This window comes from Leguminivora glycinivorella, chromosome 3 (assembly GCF_023078275.1).
Source record: "Leguminivora glycinivorella isolate SPB_JAAS2020 chromosome 3, LegGlyc_1.1, whole genome shotgun sequence".
Lineage (NCBI taxonomy): Eukaryota > Metazoa > Arthropoda > Insecta > Lepidoptera > Tortricidae > Leguminivora > Leguminivora glycinivorella.
The window spans coordinates 18897161-18910197 of NC_062973.1; the positions used below are offsets into that span (position 1 = coordinate 18897161).

Sequence of the window (13037 nt, forward strand, 5' to 3'; positions counted from 1 at the left end):
ATTTACTACAATTTTCTTTTCATTGACAGACGAAGATACAAGTTTTTTTTAAAAGTAGTGACGATATGTTTCTCTCTTTCCGTACTGACACTAAAATTAAATATGTACCTACTTTTGGAAATAATCATTTTTTTCTACTCCCGTGTTGTTATTCGTCATTTACCGTGTCGTGCATAGATCGTTAAAACCCTACATAAAAGATGCCCGCCCCCGGCCGGCGCCCCGCGCACCCACGCATACGATATAGCTCTTACAGCATTGTTAGGTAGCCTTTAAGGGATATAGCGGGCCGTGGGGCGCCGGCCGGGGGCGGGCGGCGGGGCGGGGGAGTGCGAGCGACAGGGTGAGTGCAGAAACATTGCAGAGGACAAGTCAAAATACTTATAGGAAACAGTGCGAATTGCACGAATGTTATTTTATTCTAGAAAACTACTTATTCAAAAGTAAGTGCATGGTCGTAGAAAAAGTATTGTATGCAACGGTTACCCACGCCACTCGTCTTTTTTGACCTCCTTTAAACGCCTGTTGCATAAAATACTATATCATTTGGATATTTAAGTACGTGCTCAAAAATATGTCCCGTAGCTTTTATGTCGACGAAGAGTTATGAGACATATTTTTGAATAGGTAACTTTTGTACGCCTATATTTTTACACTTGACTGTCTCTGTATTGAATGTTGTTCTCAATTTGAACACAGAATTTTTTTCCATGGCATATTTTGCTGGAAGCTGTACGTCCTTTGAGACTTCGCATCCTTAAATTTTCGATGAAAACAAAGAATCCGTGAATATAGGTTCGCGTGAGCGGCGAATGGAAATTTACATCCTAATTTCCCATGTGGTTTTACATTCGAGTCTCTATTTGTTTTGTCAGTGATATCAACGTTCGAATGTGGTATCTAAGTAGTAGTAGTAGTAGTAGTAGTAACTCTTTATTGTACAAAAACACATTAAAAATAACATACATTGAGATGCGAAGTACAAAGGCGAACTTATCCCATAGAGGGATTTCTTCCAGTTAACCTTTGAGTAAATGAGAGGAAAGAGTTAAAGAGGGTAACAAAATCTAGCAATTTGTACAACAAGGTACCATAACGACAATGGATAAAAATCTATATATAGTTATAGGATAAACATAACTATATCACACAAAAAGGAATGAGAAAAATACACTAAGTTGAAAAGAAACACAAAATACATTTACAATTTAGTCAGATAACCACAGCTTCTTTAGCCTCTCCTTGAGCGACGCAACCGATTGTGCCATTGTGCTAAGGTATGATGCTTTAATGGAGAATGGTGGACTTGCACCCAATTTCGTTTTTAGGAGACTTATTGTATGTCCCACTGTTCGACAAATGCCTGCTCTCTCATTTTCCAATAGGCGAGACGACTAAAAAAAACTAATCAGTCCGTCAGTTAGATTATCAAAGAATTTTAGACACGTATTTTTTCTTTTTTCTCGTAAACGAAAAATGACGACGGTGCGTTGAAGTTTCGCGTGACGTCACGCCTAGGTACAATTTTTACTTAGAAGTGACGCCACAAGCCCCCACTCCGGAACTTTGATGCTCTATATCTTTGTATTTTTTCATAAATTAGAAAAAGCGGAAAATATGTATTCAGTATTTTTGGACGATCTAAGTGACCGACTAAACAGAATGCCATTTTTTTATGTAGTCGTCATCCCTATTCTTTGAGAAAGATTCTGCCAAAACCCAAAGTATAGATTAGAACAAAAACTGGTCTAGTGCGAGTGAGATTCGTGGTCCAAGGGTTCCCGTAGATTCCGTACATGACAGAAATTCTTGCTGTAAGGTACAGCGGGGCAAATCTCGACTGGGGGGCAATTGTAACTGATCCATTTTTTCTATTATTACTATGATGTTGAGTTCTACTTGTGTCCACTTAACACGCCTATATATAACCGGTGGACACTCTATTTAATAATGCAAACATGGAAAAAATGGACCAGTTACATTTGTCCCCCAGTCGAGATTTGCCCCGCTGTACCTTACCAGAAATATAAATTCTGATAAAATGGTTCTTGGATAAAGAGGACAATACATAATCTTATACTTTTAAACGAGCAATTCTTGTATATTTATTTATTTATTTATTTATTTATTTATATATATATATTTATTTACACTGACGATCTCGGAAACCGCTCTAACGATTTCGCAGAAATTTGTTATGTGGGGGTTTTTGGGGGTGAAAAATCGGTCTAAGTTATCCTTAGGTCACGGAAAACGCGAATTTTCGAGTTTTCATGCGTTTTTCTTCGCGCGCCATCTCGTGTGCAGTAGTTGTACTGTTAAGACAGAATTCTTTCGGTCGATGTAAGTACTATTTATTGCAAACACTAGATGGCGACACAGGTCAAGGCTAAAACGAATAGAAAATACACTATTTGAGTTTTTGTGGCGAAATGCGCGCCATCTCGTGTGGAGTAGTTGTGTTGTTAAGGCTGAGAATTCTTTCGCTCGATGTAGGTACTATTCATTTTTGAACTAGATGGCGACACATGTCAAGGATACGAAACAGAACCGAGCGAAGCTCGGTTGCCCAGATATTACATTAATAATGTCCGATGCAAAATGTTTATCTGTTTCTGTTGCAAGATCTCGTACGGCAGTTGTCAGACGGACCGAGAATACAGGTAGATGCGTTCGTATAAACTACATATGTTGCTACGCCTCACACCTTCTACTGCGAAATAGAGACCTTTATGTACTTATTATTATTTGACACAGACGCTTTTATTTCGCTTTCCTTTAAGCTAAATGAAATGTTGGAAAGTCAAACAGCATCTTAAAAGTTTTTAGTTTTTAAGTAAACTTTAAACTGACTTTGTAACACCTGTCCTTTACTGAATATTCAGTTACAAATATGCAAATTTTAAAAAACTTTGTTTCTAATCCAAGGTGATCCCTTTCACTGAATTTTAATCAAATGCCTAACTTTTTCTTGTTTGTAATATAAAGACTAAAGTTTATAAATTTAAATGGGAGAAAGGTAAGTTGCTTAGGTATTCCATTAGGTAAATGTCAATATCTATTTTCTAACTTTATTATTTTAGGCTCTCGTTGAAAATCTACTTGCAATGATTTTATACTTTTATCGGTTAGTAATACTAATGTTTTTAGTTGTATTTGTTGCAGCGTTTTTATAAACGCCTAGTATTTCATTAGGCATCTAATGAAAATGGACGAACAACTTGGAAAAATGACAAGTATTACAGGCCCCGTAGCCGAATGGCATTTCTGCGACGCGAAACGAAATCGAAACACCGCAGAAAGGTAGTCTGGCTCTGTGGCGCCAATACGCAAGAGCGATAGAGATAGATAGCTACGAAAGCGATATTATCGTGAGCGTTTGTGCATTCGGCTACGCACACGGGTGTATAAGTGGTACATATGTAGTGCGAAAAGATTTGCCTTCGTATTGTTACGGAAACGTACGAACGTGTCATGCTAGTTCAGTTAATGTCAGTAGATCTTGTACTGACACTGACTGAAATAGCAGTCAGTAGTGTGTGTTTCAGTCAGTGTCAGTACAATATCTACTGACATTAACTGAACTAGCATGACAAATAACAACGTTTCCGAAAGAAGCCCTTTTCGCACTACATCTGTACTTATAGTGCTCCCACACTGGGCTGTTATAAATGTTATATTATATTATACATAGAAAATTAGCAAAATTTAATCAAGTAGAATTTTAAGACCTGAATACGCGCAATATATTCTTCATCGTTAATAAAGCCGGAATCGCTTATTTTGTATTACGTTCATCGTAACACCCTGTATAAATGTCACACCATGTTATAACAGCCAGTGTGGGAGCACCATTAAATAGAGTTCAGTTGAATACAGATCCTAAAAGGAATTGACAAGCTCGTCATATTTTTCAATTTCGGCCCTGATTGCACCTAGTAGAGACACACAGAATTCCTTTCTCTAGCACTTGCATGTAAATGATAGCGGGAGAGTTTGCAGGATGCAATTACCGGACAGCGCCGTCAAAGAGGAGAAAAATAGTTTTTGAAAACTTTTTGAAAGACCAAAGACAGGTCATGTAGTAGGGTTTTTATTTTACGATTTTTTCGGAATAACTGAAGTACATATCAGTTGCCTAAGAGCAGTATTTTAGACTTAAAGATCGAGGAGTAAAGTCATGCCGGAACTATAATTTTTACATACATCAATCGATCTTAAAACAGCATTTCTACACTTGGTTTATATTATATTACACTTCATATCTACGTGTACCTATGTATAGCCTGACAAGTTTTTATTTGAACCTCGCCGCGTTGCGGATTTTCAGCTGAACTAATTTCTTTTACTGGCAAGGATTACTATTTGACACCCGTTGTCGAAAGTCATCGAATGTCAGTGATGTAAACATGAAGCAAATATTTTAAATTTTCTAACGGTTTCATCGCAATTTTGTCCAAAATAATATGATTAAAAGTGAAAATAATTATACTAAACGTGATAAATTACTTACAACAAAAAAGGATGAAGGATTCGACAGCATTTCGATACCAATGTTCTGAAATTGACAGTTTATAGTGACAGTTTATAGTGCGGTTCTCCTGTATTAATTTGTTGGTTTCGCGTTTAGCCTAATATATTTTTTGTTCTAATTTAAGGTGTCTGTAGCTCTGTCGTGAAAAATATGTATAGAAATAAGGAGGCCGTTCCATAACTGCCACCAGTACAGAACAAGGTCCAACGAAAAAAGAAAATAAACATCGATGACTTCGATTAAGGCACAAGATTCATGGATTTTAGGCTGTGCGGAAAGAAGTAGCGAGTCTTAAAACCTTGCTTTTTAAATTTTGATTCTCTAAAACCATGTTTTAATTTTCTACAAATATTAACGGGTAACCAGTACACGCTGTCCCCAATACGTATGACGTCGACACATTATTGCCATATGAAAGCGGTTTGTAGCGATACTCTTTCAGGGTCAAATAAAATCTTGTCAGGCTATAAATGTAGCAAATGGCTACGTTTTGGTTTATCTTGCGCCTAGGAAAGGTTTTTAAACACGATTGTCTCTTAGCACCTTCATGTAAATGATAACGGAACAGTCTGCAGCGGATGCAATTACCGGACAGCGCCGTCAAAGTGGAGGAACACGGTAATTTTCGACAGACGGGATGAGAAATAGTTTTCGAACACCTTTTGCAAGTTCACCGATACCCGACGTCATAGGCTTTTTATTTTACCATTTTCTCGGCGTAATTGACAGTATTGATACGTCTTTTGATGTAAAGATCGCGGAGCATAGAAAGTCATAGACGGACATGGCGAAACTAAGTATGCTACAGAATGCTAAAACAGAGGATAAAAATGTCACATTTTCAAAATTTTAGGCCAGATTGAACCTAGCAAAGGTTAAAAACGATTGTCTAGCACCTTCAATACCTTCGTATAAATGATAACGCAGCCTGCAGGATGCAATTACCGGACAACGCCGTCAAAGTGAAGGAACACGGCAATTTGCGACCGGCGGGACGCTATCGATGTGGGACTTGATCCGGTCTAAAGCCGTACTTTCGAGATATTGTGCTGCTCACACAATAGTTCTCGCTTATCGGATTAATGATACCCACAAGAATTATCAGGTAATGTGTACAATTGTACATTTTCGGTTTTCTAATACAAAATAGTTCATGAAATATCCGGACACCGCCCAAGAACCTTTTGGCCTAAACAGCAATGGTGCACCCACCACCAAACTAAATGTTACTGCCCGTGAAATACGTAGTTGAAATTATTTAACGCAAGTGATCTCGAGAGTTCAACCTTATAAATATACATGTATTTTATAAATAAATCGGCTGCATCCAGTATGCTTTGAGTAAAAAAAAAATTGCTAATCTTCATAAGATCAAATGATATAGACATGATAAAAAACGTAATAACGTTTTATTTATGAACAGGCGATACAATGCTTAACAAAGAAACATAAAAGTTATCTATTGAATATTTAGAGGTTCTCGATAGTCTAAGGGTAGTTAGGTTGCCCTTTTCTCCTAGACAGAAAAGTTAACAAACTGTTTAAAAAATCCAAGCAATTTTAATGTTCTGATCCATGCTCGACAACGAAGATATACTTTCAGCGAGCAAGCGTTTCAATCGACCTTAATGTCCAATCGCTTAAGCGAGCAAGAGCTGTATTTCCAAATTGAAAATTTAAAAAACATGATCGCAAAGAGAATTCGCAAGCAAAGCCGTGAGCGAAGGCTATCGGCCACAACCTACGTGTGCCAATATTGGCCGTTTCTCTCGGATCACACTTTATACACACTGTACTGGCGATTGGAACATAAAACAAATCATGTTGTTCACCCTGTTGACGTGAATTTCCTACACATTACGGTGCCTAGTGACTATACTAAGGCACATACAGCAGCTAAAATGGAAAAAAAAGTCAGCCGACCACTTATAGCCACAGCTGTGGCCACTTATAAGTATGTAGTATTTCAAACTACATATTTAATTACTTATTTAATCTGTTAAAAGAGAACCAACCCTAAGTTCCGATGCATGAACAGTTATTTTATATAATATATTATTACACTGTTTTCAATTGAAAGCTACAAAAGTTACTGCTTAACTAAGAGCGCCACGCCATAGTTGGCAACCCTCAAAGACCATGAGCGCCAAATCCTAGGTTACATAAATTCAATTCGGGCACCACAGAGTGGCGCAAATTGGCGCGACCAGCGCGGGCGCTCTTTGACGGGACGCGTGACGATCGGGACCGTAAATGCATCGTGGTTTCGGGATTTGACGGGAGATCTCTATCCCATTAGTTTTCGACTGTGTGACGTAGTTGGATAGAGATATATTCTAGGAAGCGGGGATAGATAGGATGTTACAGTACGGCTACGGAATATCGAAGGCGGTTTACGCAATTACTCGACAGTTTAAATTTTATTTCTCTGGGTAGGTATTTTTCAATTTATTTTTAAATTGATCGCCATTTCACAGTGTCATGCATGAGGCTAATATTAATGATATGATACTGATACTATGCAAATCTCAGCTTTACTTAATTATAAAAATGTTTGATCAGAGTTTAGCTTTAGCATACTCGTACCTACACTACTCGCAAAGCTTGCGTGAACGCCTGATCACTTGCGCTAGCCCATTACCACGATAGGGTCAGACGAATACGCACTTGCACAAATGTGTAGATGAGATTTAAAAAGAAAAAAGTGCGTAATAAAACGTTATAATACATATATTTACCATGATTCACATAGTCTCCGTGAACTCTTGACTCTCACGCCGTCCCTCAACAGCACGAGAAGATATTGAACGCGCGGTCTCTTTCATTTGCACAAATGGGTAAGTGTGAGTCACAGATTCATTTTAATTAGAAGAAGTAAATACGCAATAAAAATAAATATTTCTGTTACATCTATTTACCAGGTAAGTTCAATCAGCAGTAGCATACACGACCCGCATAGTCTCCGTGAACTCGGAACCCTCACGCCAGCCCGTCACTATCACCAGAGGGTCTCCAACTCTGACGAACGCGCGCTCCATCACGAACTTGCGCGCGAAGCCGACACGCTGGTTCACGTCCACCAACCAATCAGGGTCGGGCTGGTCTAAAATATTGATATAGTCATTGGTCTTGCCATAGATCTAACAACATAGATAATCATAATCCATAGATAATCTAACAACATGACGATTTGTTAAGAGTGGCCAATGCCACTCTTAACAAATCGTCATGTTGTTAGATTATGTAAAATATATCGTCTTATTCCTTATGGGTTCTTTATTAGCTTCTTTTTTTCTTCTGCTTTGTAAGGAGTGGCCAGAAAAATCGTCCTAATCATTGTTATCCTAACTAATATAGGATTTACAGGAAACTATATGATAATGCTATTGGAACACGCGTGAAGGGGTAGTGCTGATTGTCAAACATTTGCTAGAGGCGGCAGTTGGAACTAGGTTTACTCAAGATTACGCCTTACGAGGGAGAAATGAGGGAAGCACAAGTTGGTCACCAAGCGAAAACCTTTGCCTCTGAATCGAATTCGGAAGTTGTCGATTTTAGCTGTGATAAGTATAAAGACAAATCCGCACCTTCGTACACCAATGGTATAATGCCCCTCCACATATGAAGCTGCTTGGCGATAATCGGGTATCTTGTAACAGCCACGATGGGACAGCGAGGTTTGAAGCCGGACACAATATGGGCCGAGTGTCCAGTCGACGTGACCACGATTATAGCTGCAGCGAGGGTTCGCTGTGCTGCTAGGACCGTTGCCAGGCCGATGGCAACGGCTTTGCTGCAAGGGCATAGGCTCTGAAGACAGAAAATGTGACATATGTTTAGCACGTTCGCAGTTCACTATGTCCAGCAGGATCTTAGCGTAAGTTTTGCACAGATTTAGAATTTTAATTTATAATGGATCTTGTACATACCGAAGCAATCATATCCATGAACAGCTGCCTCGTCCACACGCAGGCCTCCGCCTCCTTGCAGGTCTTGGCCAGGCAGGCGATGGTCTCCGCCGGGAACTGGCCAACAGCCGTCTCAGCGGTCAGCACCAGCGCGTCAGCTCCGTCTAACACGCAGTTCGCTACGTCTAGCAGCTCGGACCTTAGCGGCTGTGAGTGGTACCTCATACTGCTTAGGAGTTGGGTACTGATGCCGATTGGGATGTTAGACTTGAAACAAAACAACTAGATCGGAGAAGCTTATTGTCATAATAAATTAAATTTTGTGGTCACAGTGCACTTACTGCCATCCCTCGATACTGGATTAAAAATTTTAGAACCTCAGTTTTGACAATTTGACCGATATACATTAACTAAAAATATATCAAAATTGTTAAATTTAATCAGTTTGCCATATCTAACCGAGTACGTATCAAACTTCCTACCAACGGCGTGGCGCCATCTAAACGTTATTCTTGATGATGATTCTACCTTACTGAGGGCAAATAGTCATATAGGTAGATAATCTATGAGTTGTGATCAAGCAATAGGTAATGGTTTAGACTTTGCAGCTTTTACCGTACAGAAAAATACGATGCCTTTTGTAACTGAAATGTATAAGAATATTTTCTGTAGTGCCGATGACAATAAATTCATATTACCTTATTAGCACGAGCTACCATGTTCTTTTGAACTAATATCAACTTTTTAGGAGTAATGTCTGAACCCAATTCTTGTCTCGAAATTATTATTCCATTAGTCACCTGTAATAGTGTATATAAAATTTCGTTTGTAATGTATATTTAGGATATGTACAGGATGAAACATAACTATAGTGTGATCTTACAGCGAGTATATCATCAAAGTTGTAATATCCTTGGATAGTTTGGATTTGAGATACGATTGCAATCTTTTTACCCTTTTCGCCCAAAATCTGTTTTAACTCTCTAACGGCCTCGGCACTGCTTACAAAAGGAGCGATTAATATATCCAACTGAAAAAAAAAACAAATTTTGTGTTCAACTACGAGTAATAGTTGTTATTCATAGCACAATTAGTTGATGCAAGTACAGTCAGCTGCAGAGAAACGTAGACCCCCCCTGCGTTGTATGCAAGATCAAGTAGATCAAGACAAGTGATCCTGATGTACCGCTAAAAGAAAGCTCAAACATAAATAATCCAAAAGTGAATAGAATCTACATGTTCCAACTGCTTAAACTAAGTGTTTTGAGTGAAGACTTCCACATCCTCTTATATGCACATTAACTATTACTAATAGTGTTTGTATTTACCTGATGGGACTTAGCCATTTCGATGTCCATCCTGTCTTTTTCAGAAAAATTCGGCATATTTAACAGCACATTAGGTATAAAAACATCTTTATATGAACCTAAAAGGCCGCCCCGATCAATCTTGCACGTTATTGTTGTAGAAGAGATGACTTCTACTATCAAAGAAATTTTTTCGTTGTCTAACAAGATGTTATTCCCTTTTTTTACTTGATCTGCCAAGTACATAAAGTCTACAAAGATGGTGTAAGTGGAACATCTATCTTTATATGTTTCGTCAGACGTTAGTCTTACTGTTTCACCAGTTTTTAGGTCAACGGTATCGCCATAAGTCTAGAAGAATAATAATTGTGTAGTAACAATATTTATACAAAAAGCCTCTGTGATATGAATTGTCAGAAGATTGAATCGTCATCAAAGTTTTAATAAACAAGAATGATCAGATTTAATGAACAAGCTGTTTCATCGTTATTCACACAACGGATCAGCTTGGCGTTCTACAGCGGGAAAACATCGCACCATATCTTATACAAAAAACCTTCAGTAGGGGTCAGATATGGGTAATCTAACCCTATATGGGTTAGATAATTAATATTTCTAAGATTAATTTTGGTCCAAAAGTATCCAAACAAAAAAAAGTCTATGTGTAATCTTACGTCAGCTATCCGTCCAGTTCTAATTTTTTTACCGGTCAGACGACCAGCAATAGCGAGTGGATACAGTTTCTCCACTTTGACACTGTAGTTCTTGGCAGCCTGTCTTATAGTTTTGATCATTTCAATGTGCTCTTCGACACTACCAAATGAAAAGTTTAGCAAGGCTATGTTCATCCCGGCTGCTATCATTTGTTCTACAACTTCGACATCGGTTGTGGATTTACCTGAAAACCAATAATAACGAAACATTAAAACACGGCAATCTTAATAAGACCGGTAGAAAAGAAAAAGCGGATGAAATATCTGGATAAGCATGGGTTTCACAGACCGATCTTAAAAAAACACTAACTAATAGATGAAATCCATATGATAGTCCAACTCCATACTATGCTTGAGCTTAACGAGATTAGACATATGAAAACGTCGGAGTAATTTGATGCAGTTTACAATTGTCTGTTCGGAAAGAGAAGAGTCGTGGAGGAATGAGGAATGGAATACTCCTATATACTCCTATATATATAGACTCCAGTTTAGTTACCCATAGAAGCGATGATTCCAGTGAGACGCTGGCATCCAGGAGGTGCCTTGACGTCGAGGTTCAGTTGGTGGTCTAGCGGCGTAGTTGCATTCGCTGAAAGCAACTGCTGTCCCGGCAGCTCCATAGCATCATACTACATTTAAAAAAAATAGATCAATTTATGCTAATAATTCTCGATTAACTTGAATATTTTATTAGGATGACAATTTGTCTTAGAAGATAGTGAGAATCCTACTTATGAATTTTACATCAGCGATTGGATCACTGCTGGTCAAAATAAAAAATAAAATATCAACCCAAATCTAAGTAGAAAACCTAACGTCTGAACCGAAGTTACTTTATATACCAAAAATACATGAAACTTATTTTATGACCTATCAGTTTACTTAAGTAGAATGAACTTTGTATTGCCATTTGAGATTTAAATTTTTTGCCCATTCATTATTTACATATTTTACTTACTTCGCTTAACGCAACGTCATGGATTGTAGGCCACACCATGTTGCTAACACTATTCAAAATAAATTATATTCAAAAATAATTATATGTATTCGTATATTCTTATGAAATTAACTTGTCAACTGCCAAAAGCATGTCAACAGTGTTATGACTTATGACAGCTTATGACGTGTGTTCGTTTTTGAAATAAGGATGTTGTAACAGACCGACATCTACAGTCAATTATTTAACGTTTTAATTCAGTTAGATAATTTAACTTTTCAATATTGAATTTCGCGCGTTATCTTGGGATTGTAGACGTGACGCTCAATTGAACGCCATCTATGAATGGTGTAGGGAACTATTAGGTCGATTCGTTTTGATTCATTGATTGCTACCCTGCGGACTTAACGTAAACATTTAAAATAAATTATTTAATCTAATCTTTGTTCAACAAAATAATTAATGATCTTCTATTTTACTGACTTTCTTATTAAAGTAATGCCGGGAGATCGATTCAATTGCGCGGGAATCTATAACCACCAATCTTATGTTAACATTGAAGATATTGACCAATCAGGACACGGTATTTTGATAAGTCCGATGAGGGATTGGTGAAAACAAGAGGGGAAGCGGATGTAAGACCGAGTGAGGGACCGTTAAGAGAGAAGGCATAAAACAAAGGGAAAGGAGATTTTAGGGGCTTTTTCCGTCGGCAGAGCGTCGAGACAGTAGGGAATTCTGTGAGTGTTAGTTTGTAAGGAAAACGTGTAATAAGCTTGTTCACAGACACGAGGTCTAGCTGCCGCCATCGGAAGATTCAAAGGATGAAGAAAACCAATGGCTGTGTCGGGCGAGACATTGCATGCGGCATGTCGTGACAAGCTGAGCGTTGGCGCGAAAGACAGCATCATGCCGCCATGAGGTTTCAAAAGAGCTACGTTTCACAGGTTCCGGGGTTACTGTGAGTGTTCAGGTTCCTTATCTATTTCCTTTACAGCACACCATCTGTAAGATCTGGGTCACTGTTGAATAGTCTGCAGCCATGTCGGTTGAAATGTAAGTTACATAGTTAACTATGGGCGCAAATATCTTCGTGCTACCTATTATCTTCGTGAGGAATTCCAAAGACAGCGTGGCTATCGAGGCAGCTTCCACAACGACTATTTATCATTAGCGTCAAGATTACTGTGAGTATTCAGTATTCTTAAACCTGAAGGCATGCTGACCGAGACACGTCATATAGTCCTAACATGGGCGTGAGTATCTAATTGCTATCGCCTTGTGAGGGAGACTAGGACAGAGCTTGTGTCAAAGATGGACGGCACATGGTTGGGGCTTCTACATTCACGTGGGCGAGTGGAGCCACGTAAGTCTACCTACCACGAGGTGGACGTGACATTGGATAACACTGGCATGGTACGTTAATTTAAATATTTAGTTGTTGGTTGTTATTCAACTTTGTGCATACCCATAGGTTATAGTGATCGCGTACTTATTAGTAAGATCGTATATCGTTCGTATGGTTTCATAGAATTCGTAGTAGCATAAACAAAACATAATGGGCGTAGTATAAACGGAACGTAATATTGGTCTTGAATGAATGGCGGGTAGTTCAATAGGTCACGTTAGCTTATT

General features: G+C 38.4%; 1 protein-coding gene across 1 annotated transcript; it reads right to left on the minus strand.

Annotated features, from left to right (window-relative positions):
• Positions 1–7061: 7061 nt before the first annotated feature.
• LOC125224985 (pyruvate kinase-like) lies at positions 7062–11511 on the minus strand. Its single transcript, XM_048128501.1, has 9 exons — positions 11424–11511; positions 10962–11094; positions 10424–10647; positions 9771–10100; positions 9326–9472; positions 9141–9242; positions 8464–8709; positions 8122–8344; positions 7062–7637 (listed from the first exon to the last, which is right to left on the minus strand). The coding sequence occupies exons 1-9, from the start codon at positions 11460–11462 to the stop codon at positions 7462–7464; spliced, it is 1620 nt and encodes a 539-aa protein (XP_047984458.1). The 5' UTR covers positions 11463–11511; the 3' UTR covers positions 7062–7461.
• Between the last annotated feature and the right edge of the window lie 1526 nt (positions 11512–13037).

Bases quoted from the DNA above. Each gene is read 5' to 3' on its own strand.
- LOC125224985 (XM_048128501.1), bottom strand. From the start codon at position 11,462: ATGGTGTGGCCTACAATCCATGACGTTGCGTTAAGCGAA. The intron at 8,710-9,140 runs GTAATATGAATT...TTTTGTTTCAAG, and splicing joins TGGTAGCTCGTGCTAATAAG to TCTAACATCCCAATCGGCAT. The intron at 8,345-8,463 runs GTATGTACAAGA...TTCTGTCTTCAG, and splicing joins TCATGGATATGATTGCTTCG to AGCCTATGCCCTTGCAGCAA.